Source organism: Felis catus, chromosome E3 (assembly GCF_018350175.1).
Source record: "Felis catus isolate Fca126 chromosome E3, F.catus_Fca126_mat1.0, whole genome shotgun sequence".
NCBI classification, from domain to species: domain Eukaryota; kingdom Metazoa; phylum Chordata; class Mammalia; order Carnivora; family Felidae; genus Felis; species Felis catus.
This window is the reverse complement of record NC_058383.1, coordinates 19,255,965-19,277,344: the sequence shown is the minus strand read 5'-3', so window position 1 is coordinate 19,277,344 and position 21,380 is coordinate 19,255,965. Positions and strand designations below refer to the sequence as shown.

At 57.4% G+C, this 21,380-nt stretch overlaps 1 protein-coding gene across 4 annotated transcripts in view; it reads right to left on the bottom strand.

Annotated features, from left to right (window-relative positions):
- GSG1L (GSG1 like) overlaps positions 1–21,380 on the bottom strand; it is a 206,487-nt gene that overhangs the window by 6,656 nt on the left and 178,451 nt on the right. The window contains exons 5-7 of one of the 4 annotated variants that reach the window (XM_023246295.2): positions 20,401–20,568; positions 15,554–15,795; positions 5,845–5,906 (exon numbers count right to left, since the gene is read on the bottom strand). In XM_023246295.2, coding sequence (XP_023102063.1) covers positions 15,585–15,795; positions 20,401–20,568 — 379 coding nt within the window. In that variant the 3' untranslated portion in view covers positions 5,845–5,906; positions 15,554–15,584. Of the gene's footprint in view, positions 1–5,835; positions 5,907–15,553; positions 15,796–17,403; positions 18,216–20,400; positions 20,569–21,380 lie in introns of those variants that run through there. The other 3 variants (XM_023246297.2, XM_045047416.1, XM_023246296.2) reach the window with 3 other exon arrangements.

The following is a 21,380-nucleotide window of genomic DNA, read 5'->3' as shown; positions in this document are numbered from 1 at the left end:
TCGCCAGAAGTGTGCTGATGGCCGACAGTGGGCTAAGCACACAGATGCGGTGACGAGGCCCCGTCCTCCTGGTATCTCCATTCTAGTGGGGAGACACTTAGCAAAGAAGGATTCCGAGAGGGACGGATGGCGGAGAAACAAAGCGGGGATGGGATGGGGGGCGAGAAGGCCTCTTTGGGAATGTGCAGGAGGGGTTGGCATGGTGCCTGACACCCGCCATGGGAGCCAGCACGGGAGGTTTTGGAGCTAGGAAGGGATGGGGGCGGGGGGGAGACAGGATCAAAACTGTGTCTTAGGAGGACGGATTGGGGAGGAATTGGCCCTAGAAACAGCAGTTTCCATCCAGAAGCCACTGAAGAGCCCGACCAAGCGACAAGATGCAAACTCGCTCCCGGCCGCAGCTTCAGAGGGACAGGTGTTGGCTCCGGGCCGAGGACTGCTCAGAATCTGGTCCACAGAGCAGCAAGAAACAGTATCACTTGGGACCCCTTGGGAATGCAGACTCCCAGGCCCCGCCCAGCCCTCTTGAGCCAGAAACTCAGAGACGGGGTCCGGCAATCTGTATTTTAAGGAGCCACCCGGGTGGTTCTGGTGTCAGTGCTGGCCTGGATCTCTGAGCCCCCAGTGCCAGGGACTCGGATGTCTCCAGGCTGCACACCTGTCTGGTGCCCAGCGACTTGGCGTTCGTATTTATTTCAGAAATACTGCCTGTTTCCATTTTAATAAAGGAAGCAGACTTGAGCAGTACGATATTGGATTTGATTTTGATCTAATAAAAATGCCAAGCAGCTCAGGACCCAGGCAAGTCTTCGCCCAAATTCCCTCTGCTATTTTGAGGGCGGCAGCGGCAGAGACCCATCGAGACGGAATTCCCAGAAGCCACCTCTGCACCCGGCAAGTGACAGCCTCTTGCCCAGCCTAGCCTGGCCTTACAGACACACCGGGCGAAATCAAAAGCTTGTCTCGGGCATTGAACCTGACAGCTGCAATCAGCTGCAAACCCCAGTTGCCCCTGAAGGAAAGATGCAGACACCTGGACCATATGGCAGCATCGCCTCCATCAAATGTCACATCCGATGTGCTCCGGAGCTAGCTGGGGGCACTGCAAAGCCCCAAAGGCAAGTTTCAAAAGCAAATGCCTTCCTCGGGAAAAAGAAACTGTGGCAGAATCCATATCACAGGAGCCCGAGAAAAAAATAGCGACTCCCGGAGCAGTTAAGATCACCAAAGGTTCATGGAGTGGCTTAGGGAAACGCGGCCGCTTGGGCGGGAGGTGGTGGGAGAAACCTGGAGCCAACAACCGAGCACCTGCTGTATGTAACGCACTGTTCTAGACTCTCAGAATGCAGACGCGAGCAAAACAAGACGGGGCACTGTTCCCCGGACCGTGGTTGGGAGAGACAACCAAACAAAAGTCAAGCCCGTAAACATAAAAGGTAAGTTCAGAGAGGGACAAGCTCTATGAAGAACAGAAGACAGGGTGCTACAAGGGCCGCCAAGGAAGCTGGTGCGGTCAGGGGAAGCTTCTCCAAGGAAGTGGTCTTCTGGCCGAGCAGTCAAGGTGAGACAAAGTGAGACATGCGATGATTCAGAGGGAGAGCATGCCAGGCAGAGAGAGTGGCAAGTGCAAAGGCCCTGTGAGGGGGATGTTCTGCATGTTCTAGAAAGAGAGAGGCCACGGGGGCTGGGGCAGAACGAGGGAGGGGGGAGTGAGAAAAGGTGAGGGTGGGAGTTTGGGGGCCGGAGCAGGGATAGCACCGTACCCGGAGGAAGGGGGAAGATGGCCCCCTGGGCTGGGCTGTATCCCCCAGGGGACCAGAGATCCCAGCAAGTCAGGGTGCCTTTCAGCTCCGCACTTTTTCCACGCCCACAGGGAGAGCCATCACCCCGCCTTCCCAGGGCTGCGAAGTGCTGAGCAGAGACCTGCAAACAGTAAGCCTTTAATAATGTGGGCTCGCTGACGTCCTTCCTCCCCCGTTCCTCCTGCCCGCGTCAGCCCACCACAAAGCCGGAGCAGCTGTTCGGTGCAGAAATATTGCAAAACTCGACCAGGCATTTCCAAAATATTTTCTTGGCCCAAACCCCACTCGCAGCTAAGAGGCTGCATATTCTGGAGATGGCGTTGTCTCCCCAGACGGCCCGATCAGGCTGCTTTTGTCGCCCGTGAGGTCTGCGAGGACCAAGTCCTCGTGTGGCTGGGCCCTGGGTCCCCGCACCCCGCCCGGCGTCTGTGGATGGCTGTGCCCAGCCCAGGAGCCACCCACCGACGTGGGGCGGCTCACCTGGAGCCAGACAGGCTGGGTGCAAATCCCAGCTCTGCCACTTGCTGGGCCTCAATTTCCCTGCCTGTAAAACGGGACGGTGTTTAGGATCGAATTAGTGGATATATGTCAAGTTCTCGGAACATACACCGGGGTGACATAGTGTCAGCAGACTTCGTGGCACCGAGCTCCTCTTGTCGGCAATTTTTGTAACCTAGCCCAGGAAGCGGTGGAGCTGTAGGATTCTACCAAGCTGGATCGCTGCTGGCCAAGTGTCCCCTCCCTGTCCTGCAGCCTGCCCCCAGCCCGAGCCAGAGGAGGCGCCGCCCCTCTGCTGACACAGCGCCCGCGCTGAGCCCGCTTCAGTTCTGGCCACACCACACGGCCATGCTTGGGAGCTGCCCAGTCCAGGAACACACCTTATTCACCCCCCACGTTCCAGAACCCGGCATGGGCCCAGCCCAGAGAAGCATCTTTCCTAGAGATGTGTTGAACAAGTGGGGGAACAAATGACTTTCATGGGACCACAGCAGCAGCCACCTGAGGGTAATTAAAGTGCCCGAAGCCAAGTCCCCCTCGGACAGCAGATGGGATCTTTCCCTTCCTGGCTTTACTGGAGCCCCCAGTGCCTCCTGTGGCCCCTGGGGTGGACAGCCATCCTCCCCCCTACCCCGGCTGGGCTACCTGATAAAAGGCACTCCCTGGGCTATGGGATCCAAGGAGTGGGGATCCGCCGAACCTCCGGGGGGCCGCAGGCAACCCTCCCAAGCCCCTTCCCCACCACCTTCCATGGCTCCTCTGTGACCCCCAAGGCATTAGGATCTGGCTGCTTCGCCGTCCCTCCCCACCCCAGGTGTGCTCCCTAGAGGATCTCATCGGCTTCAACTACCTCCCTTCCCACCCTGCAAGGCCCCTCAACCCCACGCAAACCGCACACCACGCCGCCCCAACCTGTCCTCTCCATACCCGTCGGTCGGGGACGCCAGACCCTCGATGGCTGGGGCAAACTTCTGCCCCTGACTGCCCCGCCCCTCACCTCCAATCAGACAAGCCGATGCTATGGGTGCCCCCGCGGGGGTACAGGCTGCTGACCTCCAAGTGCGCCAGGGCTCGCCCACCCGCCCCAGGGGAACGCAGGCACCGTGCCCCACCCCCAGCAGCCCTCAACGCCCGAGGGGATCCGCTGTTGAATCTGCAGCCATAACTCGGACATGTGCGTCCTGCACTGGCTGCCCGCGTCCCCCCGCGGGGCTCAAGGTGGTCCCCTCCACACTGTGTCCTTCCCTGACGCCCGCTTCTCCCTGCTTAGGCTGCCTTCCCCACTCCTTCTTGTGTTTTCTGGGCTCACCCAGACAGGGGCTCGCTGCTGAATCCTGATCTCTGGCTCTGCTTCGGGGAGAACCCAAAGGAAGCCATTCGGACAGTTCTGCCAGCAGAAAGTTCCTGAACCCACCCACTTGTATCTTTATTGCCGAAGGTCGGTCGCCAGCATCGCTGCTTTCCCTGCTGCGGCCACACCGGCCTCTAGTCCTGGCTCCTCCTCCGTCGGGGACTCTGCATTTGCGAGCTTCTGCCGGAAGGGTCTTCCCCTGGCCGGCCCCTTCTCATTCATCAGGCTCCCCCGATCCTTCTGAAGCCTGGTCTGTACCTGAGACTGTCATGTTGGTTCCTGAGTCATTTCTTACTTTCTCTCTCCCCCTAGACGGTGAGCCCCGCAAGGTGGGGGCCTCCGTCTGCTGTCGCTCATGGCTGTGTCTTTGAGGGAACAAATAATGGATTCTCTGCTGGCTGCGGACCTGGTGATTGCATGTGATGCTTGTCTTGGGGAGGAAACGCTGCTTGGGAGATGACATGGGCACCAGGGCAGGGGTGAGGACCGTGGGGGCTGGGCTGGGGGGGGGGGAGGGCTTCTGCAGTTCCCCCCTCCCTGGGTGTCCTCATTCTTAATTCCGGGGCTTGCTCTTAGAGCCAGACTGGGTCTCCTCCACTCTTTCTTCGTCCTCGGGCTTCAGGGATTGGCCTTTCCTGCCCCCAAGACAGGCCCCGTGGCTTCTTTCCACCCAGAGCTTCCTACCCATTCTACAGGAAGTATGGGGAGGCCCAGGATCAAGCAGGAGCCAATGGCACTTGCACACGGCCAGGGTTCTCAGCCTTCGTCCGTACTACGTGACTTCTGAGCCCCTCGGAGGGATTTCTGCACCCCCCTGTTATCCCTGAGGTGGGCCCTCCCCAGCCCCCTCCATGCCCTGGTTCCTGACCCCTTCCTCCAGGAAGCCCTCCACTCCAGCACAGACACCTGGCCTGCAATCTCAGTGTGTGAGCCAGGGTCCACTGCAGCAGCCCCCCCACCCCGGTTCCTCAGGCAGATCACTGGCATTCTGGCCACCTCACCGGGCCAGCGCGTCCTTCGGGAGCCCCCAGAGTGAGGACCAGACCTCTCCTCTTCTCCTCCCAGGCCCCTCCCTCCAAGCTGAGCCATTTCTCCTTCAGTTCCCGGGACCTGAGGTCAGACAGACCTGGGTGTAAGCCTCCACTGTCTTAGTGTGAGTCTCCCCCAGCAGACCTTGCGGTAGGGACGGGAGCGTGCGTGATGTTAAGGAGGTGCAGGGTGCACAGAAGGAAGGCGGCCAGCCCCGGGAGGGCTGCGGAACCCACTACCCGGATCTGTTCACCCTGCAGGGGACCAGGCCAAACACAGGCCTGGAGCGAGCCCACGCAGGGAGCTCCCCAGGCACTTCCCTCCTTCTGTGATCGCAGGTAGGGGAAGCCCCCTGGCACAGCGATGCAGATACCGGCAGCCGGAGGGCACTGAAACTTCGCTTCCCACAAGCCCTGAGACAGCAGGCACGGACAGCGTCTGCTTGAACTGCTCTGCCACAGGTGGCCAAGCTGTGTGACCTTGAGCAAGCTACCCCACCTCTCTGAGCCTTAATTTCCTCAACTGCAACATGCTCGGGGTCAGCAAGCATCTGAGATCAGGCATGAAAGGCCCTTGGTAGGGGGGTGAGGTGGGCATCCGGCGGGCTTAGCTGAGATGTTGCCACTTTCACTTTAATCTCACGTTGGCTCCCTCTTCTTCCGTCTGGAACAAGGCCCTCTCTCCTTTCGCCTCCCTTCGCTTTCTGGTTCAGACCTTTGTTTTCCTAATGGGTGCCCTAGATTCTGCCGATGCATCCCCCACAGCCAGGTAGACGAAGACAGTGCACTCTGGCTGCCACACGCCTCCACGGCCCAAATCTTGCCCACTGTCACCTCCCGTCGAGCCCGGAGCTGTCCTCCCTTCCGGACAACCCAACCTGGACTTGAGCTGTGGTTCGCCTGCCTGCCCTTAGGCACCCAGCGTCCCTCTCGCTTTCCCAGCAGCCCACCCCCATGGCGAGAGGGCCACGGCCGCCGCGTGCAGAAGACTTGCTACAGCCCAAGGTGCCGGGCCTCGGTTTCCCCATCTGCGGTGTGTGTCTGCGGGAGCGAGCAGGGGTGCGGGGAGAGGCGGGCCTGGCTCATCTCCGGGGTCCCCTCTCCGCGGATGGCCCACGAATCTGTAGCGCGGGCTACCGCAGACGAGGCCACTTACGGGCAGGGTGTCTCTCGTGGCGACAATCTAAGTGAAGGTCCTCCTCCTCGAGCCCATCCCCCTTCTCGAGCCTGGAAAGAAAAGGACCCAAAAGCCTGCGTAAGAAAGAGCCAGCTGAGTTGGCAGAGACCCAGGACCTGAACAAAGGTACAGTCCTTTCCCCTCGAGAACAACTGTGCAAAGTAACTCTGTGCCACCACCCCCCCTGCCCCGTGGGAGCCTTCCCGCAACCCCCTTCGATGGTCGTCATTATCTCCACTTTGTCGATGGGGAAACGGAGGCACTGGATGCTAATGAGACCAGTCAAGCGCCACCAGCTAATAAGTCAGAGGCGGAGCAGGGACGCCAACCCACGTGTTCTCACAAAAAGACGCAAACGGGACACGACAAAAGACTGCGCACAGTTTGATTTAAAAAGTATACACCGGGACGCACAAAAGATTATTTGGCAGAATCTATACCGAAAGGCTAACAGGAACTAACCCTAGATAATGAGAATAGAGGGATTAAATCTGTAGCCTTATTTTTGCTTCCCTCTATTTTCTGATTTGGGGCCAATGGACTCCTATCAGCTGGGTCTCTTTTCTTCACTAAATCAAAGCACTTCCTCGAGGCATGTCTACGCATAAACAAAGCCCCCCGCCCTCTGATTTCTGGCACAGGTTTGGAAGGTGGCTCCTTCCCACCAACGTGCGTGGCTGCCTTCTCCTCTGGCGTCTCAGGATCACTGCAGCTCCAGAGGGGGCCGGCATTGGTGTGGCAGAGATGCGAAGCACGGAGCAGAGGCTGACGAGGGTCTGGTGGGGGCAGCTGCACACGGAAACCCTCACCCCTGGCCCAGCACTGCTGGGGCCCGAGACTGGGCAGGGCCGTGTTCCCACATTGCGCTCGCCTCTTTGTAACCCAGATAAATTGCGGAGCTCCGCCTGGTCCAGTCCAGAGGAGCATCACCCTTCCAGGAGCACAGTCTGGTCCCCAGAGGTAGACACAATTCCAATCATGATCGTGTCTGCGGGAGAACACCGCCCATGGCCGTACATGTTGATATCTTTCCTCAATTCCTTTTTGCCTTTTACTTGCTTTGCACTCCTCCACTCGCCTCCTCTTTGCACTGACACCCTCGTTTCTCTCATGCAGGGACGTCTCCGTCCTCTCCCAGGCAAATGCCCCACCCCCGTTTTCGGATTCCTCCTAGCGCGTCTTATGTCTAGTTGCCCAGTGTGTCCAGATGCGCGGGGCTAGAGAAGGAGACATGGGAAGGTGACGAATGACCAGCAGAAGGGACAGGAACACTCATGCACTGATCATTTTGGTTCCCTCGGACTGCTCATTCATTCATTCATTCACTCAACAAGAACTTCCAAAGGACCTGCTCTGTGTAATCTACACCAGATGCTGGGTGCACCACAGAAGTGCCTACGTCACTTCACAGTCTCTGCCCTCAGAGAGCTTCCGATCGGCTAGGAAGGCAGCTCGCACACGAGTCAGAAAATGACAAGTGTTGCGGCGCCTGCTGACGCAGTTAAGTGTGTGTTAAGCATCTGACATTGGCTCAGGTCGTGATCTCGCGCCCTGGCTTCGAGCCCCGCGTCGGGCTCTGTGCTGACGGCTCGGAGCCCGGAGCCCGCTTCGGATTCTGTGTCTCCCTCTCTCTCTGCCCCTCCCCCGCTCCCTCTCCGTCTCTCTCTCTCAAAAATAAATAAACATTAAAAAAAAAGAAAGAAAAGAAAATGACAAGTGTTGTATGACGGCACCCAAGATTGCCCACTGTACTGAGGGGCTAGGCCTAGGCTGGCCAGGGAGCAAACTCTGAACACGGTTTTTGTCGTTGTTGTTGTTGTTGTGTTTTGTTTTTTTAACAAATATTTTCTAGGGCCTGGATGGTTCCAGACAGCAGAACAAAGCCCTAAGTGTTAACGCTACAGGAAGGCAGACATCATCGGCAGATAGCCTCGTCAATGCTATGAGAAGGTTCTGTACAAGGAAAAATGTCCTTTTTTTTTTTCTTTTTTCTTTTCTTTTCTTCTTTTTTTTTTCATCCCTAGTAGAAGCATCTTTGTTATTTTCCTGATAGCACGGGCTTATTCCAACAACTACAACTCCCACACAATAGAGCAAAAGTCCCCCTATAATGACACCTCCGTGTAATGGGATCACCACTGTTAGGAGTTTAGTATATACCTTTTCAGAAGTCAACTTTTTTTTTTTTTTTAACATATAGAGTCTCCAATTAAACATGCTTTTGTAACCTGTTTTCTTACCCACAAAAATCTCCAACATCTTTCCACGTCAGTACACGTAAACCTCATAAACCTCACTCGTCTGTTTCCTCATATTGTATGTGAAAGAACAGTTAACATTCAGTCCCCTACTGACAGATATTTAGGGGTTTGTCCAGTTTCTCATGCTTCTAACCTGCAAGATGCTAAGCCCCCATCCCCAGAGGTAATCAAGGAAAGAATATCACCATTTGTGAAACTCAAACGCTGGATGCAGGCTGGACCGTGTAGCTGAGCCCATCCCTGTCCCAGAGGGCCATCTTTCTGGCCTTGTCCAGTGACTCTGGGTCAACAGATGCCTGCCCCGTCATGTAATGGGCCTTGAACATCCTCCTGCGTTTCACAGCCTTAACCTTGAACCGATTGTTCATCTACCCCAGGCTCCTAGTTCTCACGGCTTCTTATCTTCTGAGATCATTCTTCACCAGGCCTCATGCTGTGCACCTCTCCTTGGGATCTGCCGGGACCCTCAGCCCTGGGGAGAGGGGTCAGTGCGCCAAGGAGCTGGTGTCTAAGGAGAGAACCGGCCCCACCTGGTATGGTCCCTCCCCTCCCTGGTCACCCAAACCTCCAGGCCAAGAAGCTCAAAGTGCAATAGTTAACATATCAAAGAACACCTGCCAATTAGTAAGCATTCGCTGGGGCCAGGCCTTGTGCTGGGCTTGGGGGCCACAGGTACCACTCAGAGGGGCCTCTGCCCTTAAGCTCACATTAATCCTAACTTAACACGCTAAATTCTAGGCTAGAGAATGTTCATTCAGAAGGTTGGCAGGACGGACAACTGCCTAGACCAGGTGTTGGCAAACTTCTTCTGTAAAGCTCTGGGTAGTAAATAGTTAATACGTGAGGCCTTTCTGGCCATACGGTCTCTGTCCCGACTACTCAACTGCCCCTGTAGTTTGTAAGCAGCTGCAGACCATGTGTAAACCAATGAGCGTGTTGTTTAGCAGGTTATTTACAGCAGGTGGTGGGCGAGATTTGGTTTTCGGGAGACAGTGTGCTAACCCCTGGTCTTAACAAGGGTTCTCCACTTGGAGGCCCACCGAAGTCACCCTGGGAGGTTTCAATCACCAGGCGACACTAACGCACAGCCAGGGCTGAGAACCACCTGTTGGGACCAGCAGAGGCTGCGTCGAGGGAGCCCGCCCGCACCTGCCACTGGAGCCACATGCTGGAGGCCACGGGACCTGCTCACTTCTCAGACGGGGAGCTGGACTCACACAGGTCTGTCTCTCTGCTGTGCCGTGTGGCCATTCTGGAAATAGCTGTTTTCCTTGCTCCCACACAGCCCTCTCTACCTGAGTCGTCCATGAAAGTAACAGATCTGCGGGCCCTCGTGAGGGGCTAAGGCGTGGCAGCAGTCACGGCACGGGCTGATGGCCCTCCCATAGCCCCCCAGTGCTTCCCAGCAGGAAACACGTGAGGACGAGGGGATGCTTGGGGCACGGCTGAGCCCCGTGCCCTGGGCGAGGAGGGATCGCGGCCGACGGCAGCCCTATTAGCAGGCAGCGTGGCCTTGTGCGGCTCACCTGGATCCCGTGGTCTAGCGGTTTCTATGTGGCAACGGGCACACAGCGGTAAGCATGACAGTAAGGACAAGCACACTGCCCCGCTGGCGAGTGCGGAGCCCGGAGCCTGGCACCTGACGCAGTGAGGACGCCAGACAGGTTCACCACCACTGCTCGCAAACCTGCTTAATCGTTCTTCCCCGGTACGCTTTGGAGTCCGAGAGAAGAGGATGCCATCTCGCTCATTCCCCACTCGGAGGCCTCAGGGTCTCGCCTAGCGTTTGGTTAGCCGGGAAGGAAGGGAGAGAGGAGGCGCGCAGACGGCCCGAGGCTGAGATCAGCCCACGTGGGGGAGTGGAAAGGAGAGAACTTTCCACCGTGCGGAGGAGAGAAACAATGGCTAACGGCACCAGGTGACAATTACATTTGACCTGACCTGTGATGTCCTGGAGGAAATATGATGTGCTTTCTGAAGACAGGCTTTTTTTCTTTCTTAAACGGTGGTGTGAGAAATTACCCACAAATCCCAGTAAGGGCCTTGATGGGGAAATGGGGGGTGCTGGGACCGAAGCAGTGCTCAGAAGGGCGGGCGGTGGGTGGGGGGAGGGGCAGCGAACCCCCCCCCCCCACCATGCGCTTCCCTCTGCGGGTGCTGGGCGTCTCTTCTGTGAGCTACTTGAGTCTGGACATGTCCCGATCGCCTGTGAGTCTTGATTTCCTCCTCTGGTCAATGGGCAGAAGAAGGTTACCTCTCGAGGCGGCTTCGGGATTAGCTGAAGGATTCCATGTAAAGCGCTGTGTAGAGTTCTTCCCGATACCGTTATTACGATGGTCGCCAGCGCCCTCATCCCCCGGGGCCTTTATGGCCTGTCCCTCTGTGACTTCACCTCATAGCCTCTGACGTGGAAGCATGGTATTTTAACATGCTCACCAATCCCCGCCCCTCAAAAAGAGCCACACACCCCTTCCTTCCTTCCATGCCATCAGTCAGACCTGAGCCACGTGCTGCCACAGGAAAGGGGTGTTTTGGAAAAAGCAGGGAAAAGGCTTCAAGGCATCAGGTATCTCTGGATTCAGAGCAGAGGGCACCCACAGGAGGAGGAGGAGGAGGAGGAGGGGGAGGAGGAGGAGGGGGAGCGGGAGGGGAGGAGGGGGAGCGGGAGGGGAGGAGGGGGAAGAGGAGGAGAGGAGCCTTCCGCCCCAGAAGAGACAGAGTCTTCCCAAAGTGGGGACAAGGAGAGTCAGAGCAGAAACTCACAGTCAGTCGATGCTGTGGCTGGTGCCCAGTGAATGAGCCCCGGGGAAGGGTGACAGGAACCGCGGTACCCGCTCCGACTTTCAAGCGCGACAGGAAGAAACTCGCAAATTGTCTCAATCCCCACTATTTGGGGTCTGTGCGCACCCACGCAAACCTGCATCCCTACCAAAGTCACCACCACCGCCGCCATTAGCATCATGCCCATTTTACAGACGTGAACACTAAAGGCAGGATAGGCTAGGGACTTGCCCCGGGTTTAGCGGTGTGCTGGCGCAGGTTAACCCTGAGGGCAAGAGCCCTGCTTTGCGGCATTGGTGACTACTCCCGGCGTGGCTGATCCGAAGGGACCGGTGTGACGTCACTGACCACGGAGCACATCGGCTCCAGCCCCGCGGCTGGCTAGTGGCAGGACTGCGCGTGAACTCAGGTTTATCGGTCCTCGTATCTTGAGTGTTTTCTCCGTGTCCTGCAGGGATTCTCAGCCGCACCACCCCCTCCCACCCCGCCGGGTGGTACCTGCCCCACCTGCATTGCGAGGTCCTACAGGCAAGTGAGGCCGATGTCCCGCCTCCTCAGGAGGCCCCCCAGTACCTGCCCGCCTAATTCCAGGGCCAAACGTGGCCACAGCAGGTCGAGTCGCCACAGCCAGGGGCTCTGCCAGGCCTTCCCTCTGCTGTGACAGGAGCCCCAGGGCCTCCCCAGCACAGCCCTTCCAGAATATCCTCCCTCCCCTGTGACCTTGTTGTGCCATCCTCAAAGCCGGCCCCTCTCTCGCCATGCCAGGGTTGGCTTCCGTTTTCCAAGCCACCAGCCACTTCCAGGGATGAACTGGTACGTACGTTTCCCCCCTCGATCTTCAATCGACCTTGGACCAATTTTTTGAAATAAAATACAATAAAAATGAGTTACTAGAAAATGAAATGGGAAAACCACATACGAAGAGCAAGCTCGGGTGTCCCAGCAGCCCTTCCTTCCTTCCTTCCTTCCTTCCTTCCTTCCTTCCTTCCTTCCTTCCTTCCTGTTGTTGAGAGAGCTTGTGCATGCTCGAGCAGGGGGCAGGGGCAGAGGGAGATGGAGAGAAAATCCCAAGCAGGCTCTGTGCCGTCAGCGTGGAGCTGGACTCGGGGCTTGATTCCACGACCCCGGGATCGTGACCTGAGCCGGAATCAAGAGTCGGACGCTCAACCGACTGAGCCACCCAGGCCCCCGGCAACCTCCACTTTCTGCGAGAGCCTCCAAACTTGGACCTCAACTCCTGTCCTCACGTCACTGTGGATGTCTGCAAATGGGCACTGGTTCGGGGGCCACACTCTGAGTGCTGCTGGGGTGCGGGGCCTTCCTTTACCCGCTGGCCACGTCCGCCTCCTGACTCACGCGCGGGCCGCCCTCTGCTCTGTGCTCCGGCCCCCGTGTTTCCTGGACTTAGTAGTGCCCACCAGTCACCGGAGCGGCTGGTTAAAACGCACATTAGGGTTCTGCAGGTCTGGGGCGGGGCCTGAGATGCCGCATTCTAGCAGGTTCCCAGGCGAGGCTGACGCCGCCGTTGGCCTGGGATCACATCTGAGGAGCCAGTCGCCGGACCCTTGGCTTTGGGCGCGTGTGGGGCTCCGCGAAGCTTCGTCCCGGTCGCCCTCTGCATCCTGGGCTGCGGCCCAGCGGACCAGGCCTCCAGGGTCCCCCCCACAGTCCTGGCTACACATGGGCATCACCGAAGAGCTGGGAGCAGTGCCGGTGGGGCAGGAGGGCGCCGGGGGCTGAGGGGGGAGCCTAGCCAGCTCCCTCCCGCTTCTCATGTCCCCTCCAGCTGGCTGTTATTTACCAGAACACGTGGGAGTTCAGGGAGCGGCCGTTCCTTCCAGATGTGCTCCCCCCTCCCCTTCGATCGCTTTCCACTTCAAGGGCCCATCTGTGCGCTTAGCTTTCTTTTCACGCACCGGCGGCCGGCGGCCTAATCGTGGAGCCGGGCGGGGGTCCCGCAGTGTCCACAGGGCCACCTCCCATTTCTGGGCGTCACACTCCTCTCCAGAATACACGGTGATTTCAAAGGACCCCAACAAAGAGTGAGGAAGCGCAAGGCGCACTGCTGGCCGCGGAAACAGCCGGGTGAGAGGATGTCGTGCCTGAATGGGTCTCAGAGGCTAAAGATCGGGGGACAGTCGCAGAGGACAAAGGACACCGTGATTCTGAAATGATCCATGTGCACTGGAATAAAAGGCTGGAATTACAAGAAACGTCGGCAAACCGATGACCACAAATGGGAAATTAAGATTCCACAACGTCTTATCAAAAGTGCCATTCCAAAATAGGGGGAAATAAATGAGTTCTTCCAAATGATGCCTTTTTTTTGCTTTTCCCATCTCGTGAGTGGTATCATCATGATGCGAAAGAAACATTTGGAAAATAACAGAAAAGATAAATATCCACGTAGCCAATGCCTTCCCTGATGGTTACGTGCAGTTGACAATTTTTTTTTCTCTCCAGTCTCTCCGATACTAGGGTTTTAAGTGAGACCTCTAGAGAAAAGCGCCTTGAGATTATTTTCAGAACCACATGGGTGAGAAATTGCGACTTAAGAAAAAAAAAAACGAATAATCACTAGCACAAAGTGGAACCCCCACCTCACCTTCAACGGCCTCTTGGGGGCTCCCGGGGCCCTGTGGTGCCCTCTAAGCCCCTCCGTCGGCCTACAGGGCGGTGGGCACACCTGAGGCGGGGTGCTGTTCAGCTCAGCCAGGGAAACAGTGGGAAACCGCACACTCTACCCATAAGACTGGTGGGGGGTAAAACAGGTGAGTGGACAGGCGTCCCTGCCCCGTGGACCTTGCTGAGTACCTGCGGGCTTAGAACTAAGTGCAGCGGGGGACGGTTCACGGGGCTGTTACAGGACAGATGGGGGTTTGTGCAGCTCAGGGTCAAGGCTGGAGGCACCACCTGAAGGCTGGACCTCGACACAGCAGAGTGGGGGGCACTCCGGGCAGAGAGGACGGCAGTCCGGCAGCTACCTGCAGGCAGGGGAACCATGTGGCTGGGGGACTGCGAGGGCCCAGGGGGTGCTGCACACAGGGGAAGGGGACCGGGGTCCTCAGTGAAGCTAGGCAGTGGCCGCATAGGTGATGGCGAGAAGCTATCGGGAAATGGAGAGGTGTTTTAGGCAGAAAGCTGGGGGCAGAGGTGCCCGGAGACTAGGAGTGCAGAGAAGGGGAGGGGGTGGGCTGACGGCAGGGGTGAGGCCAGATGCAGGAAGACCACGCAGGGTCCGCAGGGGTCTGGCTCCAATACGCCGGACCAGGAGGCAGAGAGATGCGGCAAAAAGACCGGGTTTGGAGGAGACCATCGTGAGTCGGTCCTGGCCCTGCTGATTTTAGGTGCTTTTGAGAATCCGAAGTAGCAGCAACAAAGAGGCAGATGGATGTGGAGTGAGGCGGTCTGGGGTTGACTAAGAGTGTGGGAGTCCTGGCACATGTGCGGCCACTGAGGCTCACGTCAACTGAGGACAGACGAGGGCCTAGAAGGAGCCCTGGGAGCATTGCCATTTAACAGAACAGGGGCGGGGGGGGGGGGGGGGGGAGGGGAGTGGGTGGGGCCGAGGGAGGAGGGTGCGTGCTGAGCGTCAGGGCCCCTGGGAGCTGTTTGGGGTGGGGGTGGGGGGGCAAAGGGCAGACTGCAGGGGGGCTGTGCGGTGAGAGAGAGATGACGAAGTGGACACAGACCTTTCCGAGAGCTTCCCGACAACAGACGGGAGAGCAGAAAGCAGAGAGCCCCCTCTGCACGGGGCAGGGGGATGGGCAAAGTGGGGCTCAGCCCCTCGACGGTGTGGGAGTCGTTCATGCCCGGGCCCATCTCCCCCCGCCCCCCTCCCCCCCGGCTTGGCATCTAGCTGCTCCGTGTCTGCCTCCAGGGACCAGCGAGGGCTGGGCCCCAGGAAGCAGGCCTGGGGAGGGCTCCCAGCCCACACCGTCGCCCCCGCACTGTGGGAGGAGGAGAGAGATCGGGGATCCAGGTCCAACTCCCACTCCTAAGTCAACCAAACTGCTCAGCTTTTCCTAAATACGTTTGTGTGCCCCCCCCCCCCCCCCCCCCCCCGCCAGCTTTTGCTCATGCTGCTGCCTGAGCCTGAGAACGCCTTCTCTCACCCACCGCCCTCTGGCCGCTGAGCGCTGCACGTGTCTTTCAAAACTTGGCTCAAGGGTCTCATCTCTGAAAGCCCTTCTATCTTCTAGCTCCCGGGGGTGGGCCCAGGCCCTCGGCCTGCCGTCACCTCCAAGAGACCCCATGCTTGGGGTGCTCACTAGACGCCGAGGCAGGGGCAAGGCGGGTGATGGAGAGCCCGGAGGACTCCCCGGGGGCACCTGCTCCTCCCTCCAGCCCACAGACACCACGCAAGAACAGGGGCCCAGCGAGGCCAGACCCTCCGCTTTCTCGTGAGAAGCAAACGCCTGGATGTTTTAACGTGAACTCTCCTGATTTTTACAACTCAGCCAAAATCGAAAAATGTGGAAACCACCCCGGGGGGCCAAACAAAGCACGTCTTTCTGCTGGGTTCTCCAGCGGCCGCCAAGAGCACAGCACGTGCTGTGCCCCTTTCTCGGGCAGGGAGCGTGTCTTACTTGCCCTGTACAGGGAGGTTTCTGGCAGGGGTGTGGCTGGGGAAAGGGGGGCCCTGGTTTAGTTACAGATGCTCCGCTGCATCATCTCACGTAATCTTCAAAAGTGCGAAGAAGGTGTCAGCCCATCTTCCAACCAGGAAAACTGAGGCTCCAGGAGGCGAGGTGACCCACAGCTGGGGACGGACCCACAGCCAGTAAACTGCGGCGTCAATTTCCACCCTGGTGGATTTCTTAATGAGTGCAGCCCGGGTTCGACGAGGACGTGCAGGCCAGGCCCAGGAACAGCGCCGGCAACAGGAAGTACAATCCTGCATTGTGATCGGCAACGTAATTATTAGGGAGGGTCGGTCAGATACCTTATTGGGCCCCTGAGGTTCCAGGCGCCAGGACCCAGTGGAAACCAGAGAGACCATTCCCGGCTTTCTCTGGCAGCAGCATGCACACGGGAAGGAGGCAGGCACGGACGAGGCAGTCAGGGAATCAACACGTTCGGAGAGGGCCATGCCACAGAGCAAGGTGAAGGGCCCCAGCAGAGGAGCAGGAGCTGTCCTCCCTCCGGAAGCCCCGGGACTTTCTCTCTCCCACCCCCGCGGCTTTCCCCAGGGAGGCGGGATGTCTGTTCAGTGCAGCTGAATTCCTCCTGGAGTCCAGTCCAACAGGTCTGTCGTTAAAGCAGATCTCAACATTAAGCATTCAAGAAAGCCGGGCCTGCAAATCTTTACCTTTCGTTCAACAGCTTCCGACCCTCCCCTCAGGAGGCCCCATTAAGACGCCCTCCTCGGGGATGGGAGGCAGGGTGACCGGGAGAGCTTAATTCCAGACATTTCTCTGAGCAGGAGAGGCTGTTCAGACTCAGGGGGAGGCTCCCCAGTCTCTGCTCTGCTCCGCATGCGTGTGCACAGGTGCACACATGTGTGTGCATACACACACACACACACACACCTTTCTTCCACATCCCACTGCATTTCAAAACCTCTAAAATTGTCCTCAGTCCGGGGTACAGCAGGAGAGGCCTGGAGGAAGGGGGATCCACCAATGCCTCTCCCCCAGACAGGAATGGCAGGGATGGCTGGGAGACCCTTCACCCTCTCCCAGGGCACCAGCCCCACTCTCACCCTGTGACCCTCAGCAGACTCCCCTCATTCACCCCTGCAAACCCAGCTCCCACCTCAGTGTCAGGCAGAGGCTTCTGACCAGTCCTGAGAGGCCACACCTCACGAGACTGACCGTGGCCTGCTTCAAATCCCAGCTCTAGCACTTACCAGCTGTGTGACCTTAGACAAGTCACTTTACCTCTCTGTGCCTTGATTCTGCATCTATAAAATGGGGACACAATAGTACCTACTACCTCACACAGGGGCTGTGGAATTCACTGAGGCCACAATCTAGAGCGGACAGAAGAGTGTTTGGCACAGGCCATGCACCATACGTCTGCTGTGGTTATTCATACGGTTATTAGGTTCCCAGTATCTGAAATGCCGTCTCCTAGGCCGATCATCCTAAACTCATCATTACCAAGCTTTATGTTTCATATGAGTAGCAGACGAAATGGATGCCTAAACACAAAACGTACCCAGCACATCACCTGGGGTATCAAAGTGTGACTTCCCAGGCTGCTGACGGCTCAGGGCTCTCCCACTTGGGGTCGGAGGACACTGGCCCAGACAGGCTCAGTGCCTTACCCGAAGTCACACAGCAGCGAAGCCACAGGACTGGAACATGCCTGCACTCAGATCGAGTCTTCCTTCCACCCCTTGCTCCTTCCACAGCACCCCCCAGCCCCAAGGAGGAGGAAGCAAAGGCACGGTGGGCCCCCGGGACCTCCCCCCTCCTGTCCCTGGCTGCAGTTCTGAGGACACTGGCCACTGCAGAAGGGCAGCCCCGCTGCTGCTGGGCAACTTGCAGCCACCTGTGCAGAGATCTATCCATGTGCTCTGAGCTCTGAGTGGGGAAAGCACCAAAAAAAAAAAAAAAAAAAAATTAGAACAGCCCAGCTAAGCTGAAATGCTCTCCTCAGAGAGGAAGGGAAATAAAATTTGATGAACCTCTGCATAATGTTCAAGTTATGAACGCGTAAAGTGATATTCTGCACATATGCTGGGTCCCATTCATCTGCCCCCACATTGCTGGGGCCTGAGCTGTGAGGGACCGTTCCAACCAGGGCACTGGCAAACGGCAACTTCTTGCTGAGGGGGTACTGTCTTCTGTCTCAGCAAAACAGGGCTGGCCGTGGGTGCCCCGGGCTCTTCCACGGCCGAGGCGGCAGCTGGTGCGGTGTTAATGGGGCGGTTTCAGACATCGGGCTGTATGGCTGCTATAAACGTTTCCTGAGCTCCTACTGGGGGTCCCGTGAGACGCCAGTCACTGCCACCTTCCTAATGAGTATGCTCTGTCCACGCCCGGGGGCAAGGCGGCCCTGTATGCCTGGTTAGTCTGACCCCCGTCCTGGCCCCAGCTGAGCCGCCCCGGGACTGGACCCCTGACCTGGGACTTTGGCGTGGGGGTGCTGGGAAGCTAAATCCGCCTGATGATCATAAAGTTTGAGCTGAATGAGCGTGAGGCACAGCCAGGCCTGAGGTCTCCCAAGAGAAGAATTCAGTTTATGACCCCAAGAAAAAACCAATTTAATAAACACCTACTAGGGGGCCTGGCCTAGTTGTAGGTGCTCGGAATACAGTGGGGAATATGACAGCGAAGGCCTTCTGCCGTGGAGCTCACAGCCTGCAAACTATCCAACAGACAAACAGAATAAGGTCAGGTTGTGTAGGTGCTCTGAAAACAACAGCGACTAGAACAGAGTGTGTGGGGCAAATTTAGACCGAGTGATTAAGGAAGGCCTCTCTGAGCAGGCGGCATTCAAGCCGAGGCCTGAGTGGCCCAGCCAGCTGAGTCTTCTAAGCAAGGGCGTAGCAAGTGCGAAGGGCCCCAAGGGGGTGAGCTCGCAGTGCTCAAGGGACAGAAGGGACACCCACGTGGCACAGGAGAGACAGGTCCGTGTGTGCCTCTACATGCGACTCCTGGGCTTGAAGCCCTTCTAATGCCCCGCAGAGAGTCCAGCTCCTCGATGCTGCCCAGCCCCGCAGCCTCCTTCCCCCTTTTCCCGAGGCCCAGGCTCTGTCATCACTCCGGACAACCCTTCAGTTCCCTGCCACTGAGAGGCATTATTACACATCCAGTCAGCTCCCCTAAAAGCAGACCCTGTGATAAGGATTTGACAGGTAGTTTATTAAGGAGGTGGTCCCAGGAAATACGCTAACTAGAAAGTTAGCCTACCTTCCACTCATTCATTATCCACCATCCATCCATCTATTCATGCATCCATGCATCCATCCATCCACCCACCCACCCACCATACATACATACACCCAACCACCCATCCACCCACCCACCCACCCATCGACCCGTCCACCCATCCATCCATCCACCCACCCACCCACTCAACAAAACATACATGCACCCAACCACCCATCCACCCACCCACCCATCCATCCATCCATCCATCCATCCATCCACCCACCCACCCACCATAGATACATACACCCAACCACCCATCCACCCACCCACCCACCCATCCACCCATCCACCCATCCATCCATCCACCCACCATACATACATACACCCATCCACCCATCCACCCATCCACCCACACACCCACCCAACAAAACATACATACACCCAACCACCCATCCACCCACCCACCTGTCCATCCATCTACCCATCCATCCATCCATCCATCCACCCACCCACCCACCATACATACATACACCCAACAACGCATCCACCCACCCACCCACCCAACAAAACATACATACACCCAACTACCCATCCACCCACCCACCCGTCCACCCGTCCATCCATCCACCCATCCATCCATCCACCCACCCACCCACCATACATACATACACCCAACCACCCATCCACCCACCCACCCATCCACCCACCCATCCACCCATCCATCCATCTACCCACCCACCCACCATACATACATACACCCAACAACCCAACCACCCACCCATCCACCCATCCATCCATCCACCCACCCACCCACCCAACAAAACATACATACACCCAACTACCCATCCACCCACCCACTCACCCATCCATCCATCCATCCATCCATCCACCCACCCACCCACCCACCCAACAAAACATACATACACCCAACAACCCATCCACCCATCCACCCATCCATCCATCCACCTACCCATCCCCGTCCATCCATCCATCCATCCATCCACCCACCCACCCACCCAACAAAACATACATACACCCAACAACCCATCCACCCATCCACCCATCCATCCATCCACCTACCCATCCCCGTCCATCCATCCATCCGTCCATCCACCCACCCACATACATACACCCAACCATCCATCCATTCATCCATCCATTCATACACTCACCATTTATTGTTACTTCCTCTATTCCCAACTGGACCCTGAGGACTCAGGTGATCAGATGCCTGGTGGTCAGTCCCTGACCTTGAGGAGACTCCTCCTCTAACAGCCATCAACAAACAACCCCACTGCTGGGTCCTCTTTTCACTCAATGCTGTGACAGAGCCCAAGAAGGGGACCTGGGTTCATTCTCTGTGCACCCTTATCTTGGTTCTAAGAAGCATGGGCTAAATGGCAAACTCTCAGACTCAGTTTTCTTCTCCTTAGTTCCTTGGGTTCTGAGCACAAGGCAACCTCACATCCAACAAAAACATCAAAATGTCCCAGAAATTCCAACGCAATGGGGTCCAAACTCTGCCTCACCCAGACCGTCCCTTCTACCCCACAACCGCCCAGGGATGCTTCTGTCAGATCACTCACTCCAGTTTTTGACTGGAGCCCTGTGGCCACTGAGGCTGAGCCCCAGGCTTTGGCTTCCCAATGGTGGCCAGAGGCAACCCCATGTGTACTGACCTCTCCCGGAAGTACTTGATGGCCTCAGGGTCTATGAAGGTTGGCTCCTCCCGGTGGCCCTGCTCAAAGACCTTGCGCTTGTGCCGGAACTCAATGACCGTCTTGGTGTAGGAGTTGAGTGTGGTGACGGAGGCTGCCATGCAGCAGGTAAAGGACCCCCACGCCAGGCTGCCAACAGACGAGGAGAGAGGTGCCACGGTGAGGGTGGGCCGGGGACAGGAAACCCCACCCACCAGACAAGCGCTCCTCCTGCACAGCTGCCTCCTCTGGGCCAGACCTGAGCAGGTGCTGCCGTAGAGCAGAACAGGATTTGGTCCCTGCCCCGCTCACAGTCTGTGCACGGATGCAGACATGACAGAGTTCATCACTGGGAGGCAAGAAAAGGGCGAGGCCTTCTATCCAAGGGAGCCAGCCTCCGGGAAGGTCACCAGAACACAGTGATGCTTGTGTTGCCCAGGGTCTTGGAGGATGAGTGAGCCTTTGCCAGAGGGAAGGGCATCCCAGGAAGAGGGAAGGGAGTGTGCAAAGGTGTGGAGGCATGAGGCAGTAAAGAACAGTCTCCGGTCTGCAGGAGGTTGGGGATGCTGGAGTGAGGGAGAGCGTGATTAGGTGAAGTTGATGATAGAAAAGGGGATGGGGGCAGACACCCGAAAAGCTGGGTTCCATGGGGGTTAAATTACCTCTGTTCATGCATGCTTTGGGCAAGATGCTTAACCCCTCTGCCTCTTATTCCTCATATCACTTCAACAGACACATCAACAGCACCCCTTCACAGCATGGTTGCAAGGGTTAAAGGAAATGAGCCATTCAAAACGTCTTAGAACAGTGCCTGGCGCATACAGCGGGCACTCAAGAACAGCTTGCGGTCATTACTACCATTGCTATTTTCAACCTTCTTACTACCCACCCACTTCTATCTGACTTCAGCTCCAAACTCTCCCCCTGAGAGATTAAGTTATAAGGATCCGTGTGGCTTTCTG